Raw genomic sequence first — 7377 nt, forward strand, 5'->3', positions numbered from 1 at the left:
AATTTTGGTACCAGTTTACATTAAAGTTCCCTTTACACATGGCTAATAAACGTATTAATTCATCACTAAACTCTTTATAAATCATTAATCACTGTTTATTATGTATTAATTATAGACAAAAGCTACTGGTTTCTTGCTAAATAGTGAGCCAAGTTTGCCCATCTATATATTTTATCTAGAGTTGCTATACTAAATATTTCAGAATACCTTGTAAGAATTTGTAAACATAATTAATGCATAATAAACAGTTATTAATGATTTATAAAGTGTTTATAAATGATGGATTGCATATCTATAAACTATTTTTTAGCCATTTTTTGTAAAGTGATCCCCGTTTTTGCTATAATCAGCCTATAAAATGTTGCTTCATTTCTCTTTAGATCAATCAATGTGCTTATTGGCAGACTAATCTCTACAGGATGTCATTTTTAGTTTTTTCTTCCTCCAACAATGTCACTATGCGGGGGCTTCTTGCAGATAGCTCAGCTTCACAAAGGCATCTTCTAATTGCTGCAGCGTTCAGACGAAACCGTAGATCTTTTCTAACGACAGGATCAGCTGCATGCATGTCCTGTCTGTTAAGTCTGTTTTTTTATTTATTATTTTAGTTTTTTACAGTGCCTATAAAAAGTATGATCCCAATTTTATTTATAGAGCACTTTAAGGAACAAAGTGTTGTAGACATTCATAATACAAATATGACTAATTATCAAATAAATTAATAAAGTAGCACTTAAAATAGTAAAAAAAATTATCAAATACAGTACAACAAAGTCAACATCTCAAATTGTGTCAAAGGTCAAAGAAAATTTTCTGCAAATAATATGACTTGCAAAAAAACAAGTGTCCTCTGGCTGACGTTTGCGCTATTGAAGCAACCTTACAACCTCTTCTAAAACTTTTAATGTTGCAATAAACAACAAGTCCCATCAAATAAACTGTAAGGTTAGAGAGCCTGAATGTTTTGCAGTGTAATAAACTGACACTTATTGCAGCCAAAGCTGTTCTTCAGAAAATGCTTGTTGTGTCCAGTAATGTTACCATAAAAATAAATTTGTGCAATCCTAACTGGCTGCATTTATGATTTTACTTGTTAACCTTAAAACTGGATGTAAAAGCAGCATTTAATATGTTTGACTGTTTATTCAGGATTCAAAGTTTTAGTCTAAATTTTCTATAGAAACTATTGTGAGGGACTAAAACTGATAATAAGAGGCATTTAGTGTTTTAGGCAATAAATCTGTCACTGCATAAAATAAAACATTCTTCTAAAATAAAACAATTTCACTTTAAAACTGTTCATTCATAAATTCAGCTGTGCAGCCAAGTAAACACTACACTGCAAAAACAAAACTATGCCAAGTATTCTTNATTGGACCAGGCTCCTTTGAAGAAGGCCTTGCTGCCTTCATCACGTGCAATCTTCCTCCAGCAGTCCAGGGTGCCGGTGTACATAATATCAGCTGAGGAGATGATAGAAAAGGTCTCAATCATGACCACAAACAGAGATTTTAAGCTATAAAGGTATCATGTTGGAGTTATTACCTCCTTTGCGTCCAGACTGCATCATCATACGACGACGGACGGTATCGAAGGGGTAGGACACAAAAGCAGCAATGGCTGTGGTCTGAGCTATCATGAAGCTCACAACAACGTGTGTGTTCTCAGGATCTGGGAGCATGCCTGAAAGAGATGCATCAGTTCAAAAGGTTAATTTAGTCCCCTAAAGTTCAAGATCTCACTGGGGGGAGAAAGTTTGTAGACTCACCCTTTGCTGTGTCGTAGACGCCAAAGTAGGCTGCTCTGTAGATGATAATGCCCTGCACTGAGACATTGAAGCCCTGGTACAGACCTTTGAGGCCATCAGACTTGAAGATCTTCACCAAGCAGTCACCCAGGCCTTTGAACTCACGTTCCTGCCCCGCTTTGCCCACGTCGGCAGCGAGACGCGTTCTGGCAAAGTCGAGTGGGTAGACAAAACAGAGCGACGTGGCCCCCGCTGCGCCGCCGGACGCCAGGTTACCTGCAAAGTATCTCCAGAACTGCGTGCGCTTGTCTACGCCGTCCAGGAAAATCTTCTTGTACTTGTCCTTGAAAGCAAAGTTGAGGGCTTGCGTGGGAAAGTATCTGATGACATTGGCCAAGTTGCCTCTCCAGAAGGAAAGGAAGCCCTGCTCTTTGGGGATGCGGACAATGCAGTCCACGATGCCTTTGTACTGCTTGTCGGCTGTGATCTGTTTGCTGGTGTGTTGTATCTGTAAAGCAGAAAATGGCGTTCATGTCTTACATTATTCTGTTTTTTCCCCCATATTTGAATGCATGTGCAGGACCAACTTAAAGGATTATATAATGTCTCTGCATACATAACACCTGATTTGTAAACTGCGTTAGGTATTTGTATCTGTCAAACATGATTTGTAAGCTCCTGTTTTGTGTTCAAATGCACCCAAAATTTCAAGAAATACATTTATGAGTAAAATATGTTTTACTCATAATTGGAATTTACAACGAACGTTAAAATACTCCATGCAACAAATTTCACACAAATAGCTGGGTACACACAGACAAAACAACATTTACGCACAGATCAGCTTAAAGCTGCATAAATGGTTGGGGCGACTCATTTGAGGAAGACATCGGTCCCAACATGGTGCATTTAAATGCTGTTGGAAAGCTGGTCATTTGAACTTTCTCCTGTGTCGTTATTTCCTTCTATAATTGTGCCGAAGTGGCACAAGTATTTTTTTTTCTATGTAAAAAAAGAAGAGTATCTCCAGGTTTTTAGCCACATAGACCTAAACTTACATTTAAATACGCTAAAATTACATATAACCATGTATGTACTGGCTTAGGGCACTCAATCCGAGAGACAAGAAGACGGTAATGGCAGTCCATGTGGTATAACTAAGTGTTGTTGAGATACTCTATTTTTCCATAGAAAAACATGTTTACAACTTCGGTAAAACTAAAGGAAAAAATATAACGCTAGACCCCAAAGGAGAATTAAAACACCCAACTTTCCAGCAGCATTTAAACGCACCATTCTCTGAGTCTTCTCGGAAGCGTAAAATGAACACTATGCAATTGTAATCTGATCTGTGTGTGTAAACGAGTGTCCAAGTGTACCTGGCGAGTTGTGCACACGTAATGAACACTTTGTATGTGTCAAATTTGAGTGTTTATAATTTTTAACTGTGCGTGTGTAAATTTTTTTGGTATGTTCAACACTGAACATTTGCACAAAATAATTTTTTTTACAGTTTACAAATAATGTTTTACACATACATGTTCCTTTTTAAATGCAATAATAAGTCACCAAAAAAACATTCAATCTTATATTATCTGGTTTTATTATTACCTGGTAACTAGCTGTATTTATTTTGTAATTACTTATATGTTTAATTGAACACCGGTTTCTTCCATCAGAAAGTATAAACTTGCTGTTCCTTTTCTCACTGTACTCCACTTTATCTGCCTTGACGGTAATATTATCTCAGAAAAGAAATGAATGAAAGGTCACTATTTTTAAATAAAAGTAAAATGTCCCTAATAACACAAGCAGTTACAAAGTAGCACAAGCATATTTACATCACAAACTCTCCACTTTTCATTTTGAAGCCACTTTATGAAAAATATATTTAGAATTTGTATAGCCTATTAGCATCAGAAACATTTATTTGTTTCAGTTTTAGATTTTTTTTGTCCACTTGATGGCATTGTAGACCAAGAAATTCATTAAATTCATTCCTGCTATATGGCTCAGGTTATAGCAGGAAATAGGATTAGCTACCATAACTACGCAGATGATACACAGCTCTACATCACGATGTCACCAGGTGACTCTGAACCCATCCAATCACTGAACAGATGCTTAGATCAGATAAATGTGTGGATGGGCCAAAACTTTCTCCAGCTGAACAGAAACAAAACTGAAGTTATTATCTTTGGGCCTAAAGAGGNATGAATTAATAAACCACACATATATGGCACTCTCCATTTCAAAATGCAAATTATTTGAAGCATATTTGCTTGTTTGCTCCTGTAAGGTTAAAATCAATGGTATCCATAGTAACACCGCGATGATGTAAGCTGATTACAAATTACACTAGTAATTGTAGGTATTTTACATGCATAATGTAGGAATGATGAAGTATGTTGTGTTGATATGTTGGAATTAAAACAATCTTAGGACCCCAACAAAGCTGGGGCCGGCCCTGATCTTATGGAAAAAGAATAGTGGAAAAATACACGAAACAACAAAAATGGCTGAAATCATGTGATCAGTTTGAGCCGTTTGCAAACTTCAATTAGAGTTCATGTTTACTCTGAAAGGACGATTTGGTCTTATTGTCCTTTCCCGTTAATGGCAAATAAAGCAGTAATTAAGTATCCTAAGTGCGTTCATGATGCACATTACCATAAAATCTGAAAAACAACAAGACATTGCTGCAAATTACTGGCTGAGCTACAGATGAGCAGAAGGAAAGCATTTAGGAATAAAGATGTCAGTCTGCCTTCCTGACAGTTTGATTTGAGCTGCAATTAATTTACTTCTCCTCAAAGTCGCCCACTTTGAACTTGACAGATAAAATAATTTAACTCATCAAGATGTTTAGCAGCTTAAAATGCAGCTGCAGTGAATCTGAACTGTGTTAAAAGTACAGACTGAATCGACTGCTGGGCGTGTGACGTTTCTACGTGTTCATTTGCATGAACAGCGACTGACTCAGATCTTTATCACGAGGGACGAATTTCAATACCAGATGCAAACTGTCACACACAATATTGTCCCCTGAACAGGAAGAGTACACAAAGTAGACAGGAGGCTGTGATGGAGTCGAGCAGTCTAGTTTCACCTTTGACCCCTGAATCTGTCAACTCTGAAGAGTTGGAAACAAGTAAAAGGATGTCAAAACTTCAGAGCCTAAATAACATGTTTTAAAGTACATAACTCTTAAACTTAAAGAAAAACAAAATAGTAGTTTGACCTTTAGATTTCATCTTAGACTTAACCTAAATTTAAAGTCCACAAAACGTTTTCTAAAAACTATAAAGAATCATTCATGTTTAACAAATAAAGATTTTGTTATGGAATGCTTACATTGGAGTCGCACAAATAATATTTATGTAGATCTGTTTATCTTGTCATTATTTTTAAACTAAAGCCTTTTTTACACATTTCCATAAATATTAACATGTTTCCATCCTATTTTTGCAAAGTTTGACCCTGTTCTTAATTTGTACTTTTTTCAAAAGCTGAGGGAACATTTGCAGCTCTAAATGTTTTTTTATTTTGGTGGAAAATGGCTCTTTGGATTGTAAAAGTTGCAAACTGTTCTAGAAAACTGGTCTGAAATCGCTTTTATTGCTTTTAGGAATATTTCAAAGTTTAAATTATGAGATTTATGAACTCCACTGGCTCTTAAGAAGCCAACTGGCTTTTGGTTGACTGCTACATTTATATTAAAGTATATTCTAGTTTACATAGTTGTGTCGTTGTGAAGCACTTTGCATTTTTAATGTCAGTGATGGACGCTATGCAAATAAATCATACTTAGTTAAATATAATGCTGCTTTCAATTCACCAATTCTTGGTGTAGTAAACAGTTTGTGAACTTAAACATTTGGATACTGAAGTTCTAGTTTAAATTTTGAAGTTATAAATGCTTATTTTGCAGATTGGTGTGACTTTAAGAGTCAGGTTGCAGGATAAAGTCTATATTTTACTCATTAAGAGCCAATTTGATTACTGTGGAAGAGAAACTGGTGCAACGCAAACACAGCTGATATTAATGCGTGTCATATTTCCTGTATGATCCATTACTGTCATGATCTCTGCTGTGGGAGTGGTTTTTATCTTCTTCCTGCTTTCAATCCCCTCTCACTGCATGTAACATGATCTGCAGCTGTGAACTGTCCTACCTGGCTGTGTCAAGTCAAAACAGAGGTGATGGCAAAGCGCGCTGAAATCAGACTTCAGAAATCTGCTTTAATCCTCCCTGGCTGAAACTGCTGAGTGCATAGTTTTCTCTGCTTCACCTTGCTGAAGGGATTCCTTTACATGCGGACATTGAGAAGTCAGCGGGATGTTCTGCTCAGGGTTCCTCACATCAGTCTGTTCAAACGACTCTTCCTCGACATATTCCTGGAAACAGAACAGAGAATAGGAAATTGAGAAACCGGAACTTATGAGAATGTGCAACCTGTTGGCAAACCTCAAATGAATTTAGAAACTAACATTAATTGACTCAATGGCGTGTTTCACCTGTGGGGATTGATTTTGAGTTTCAAATCCAACTATTTTGTGATTTACAAACTCAATCCACCCTCATATCAACAAGTTATCAACTTTAATATGGTTTTAAGAAGCGTTTTTAATAACAAAAACAACGTGCCGACCTCAGGTGGATGCTCTTTGGTTTCTTCATCAGTTTGGGTGCTGCACTCTCGCCCATTGTTTCCAAACAGCAGCGGCGTTGGAACGCAAAGGAGGAAACATATAACATACTGCGTGACTGTGCGACCGCAGTCTGAAAAATACCAAACCAGGCCGAGGCTCACAGCGATGGAAAGACGCCACAGATACATCTCTTCCCTCACAGCAGGCTCCTTCTGCCGGCGTGGCTGACTTTGAGTCGGTAAGAGTTGGATGAAGTAGCAGCAAGCTTGTTTACTACCATCTTTAAACCTCCGCAGCGACGAAGAAGAAGGAAACGACAAAGACGCTGTTTGGCTTCGTGAACGCAGTCGGACAGCGGAAAACGAGAAACTTTATCAAGCTGGTTAAAGCGGAGCTGTGATTGGCTGCGGGGAGACCTCCGTGTCAAGCGTAGACGGCGAAAGCGCGACATCTAGTGGATGCACTGTTACGTTACAGAGAGATGTTGCTGATTAGTTTATTGCACCAAAATCCCTGCCAGCATGCCTAGGTGGGCCCCATATGGGGGAAAGGAGGGCAGACATATGGGACCCATCTGGTCTGCCCTCCTTTTCCACATTTGGGGCCCACCTAGCCATGCTGACAAGGAATGTATCTCAAAATTCAGTTTTTATGTTTAAGATTACGTATGAAATGCCCAGAGTAAAAATGCAATTACAAATTCAAAAATACTTTATTTATCCCAAATAGAAGTTAATGCAAATGTAAATATTTTTATTTATTTTTTTTATTTATTTAGGGGAAAAAGGCTACTAAACCCAACAATTATCTTTGTGTTTTTTTTTAATGATTCAGATTACATTTCAAATTCTCACAGTAAATATAAAATGCAATTTCAACCTAACCTGGTCCCATAATAATCTTTATTTTCTACATATGTTGAAATCTGCTTTCAGATTCACATGGTAAGGATAATAATAATAATAATAATAATAATA

General features: G+C 37.1%; 1 protein-coding gene across 1 annotated transcript; it reads right to left on the reverse strand.

The window, feature by feature from the left end:
* Positions 1–1353: 1353 nt before the first annotated feature.
* On the reverse strand, positions 1354–6588 carry LOC103133196 (ADP/ATP translocase 2-like). The gene is made up of 5 exons (XM_016667778.1): positions 6400–6588; positions 6040–6145; positions 1769–2278; positions 1546–1683; positions 1354–1463 (listed from the first exon to the last, which is right to left on the reverse strand). Exons 1-5 carry the CDS (start codon positions 6586–6588, stop codon positions 1354–1356), a joined length of 1053 nt encoding a protein of 350 aa, XP_016523264.1.
* Positions 6589–7377: the final 789 nt, after the last annotated feature.

Source organism: Poecilia formosa, unplaced genomic scaffold (genome assembly GCF_000485575.1).
Source record: "Poecilia formosa unplaced genomic scaffold, Poecilia_formosa-5.1.2 Scaffold2357, whole genome shotgun sequence".
Lineage (NCBI taxonomy): Eukaryota > Metazoa > Chordata > Actinopteri > Cyprinodontiformes > Poeciliidae > Poecilia > Poecilia formosa.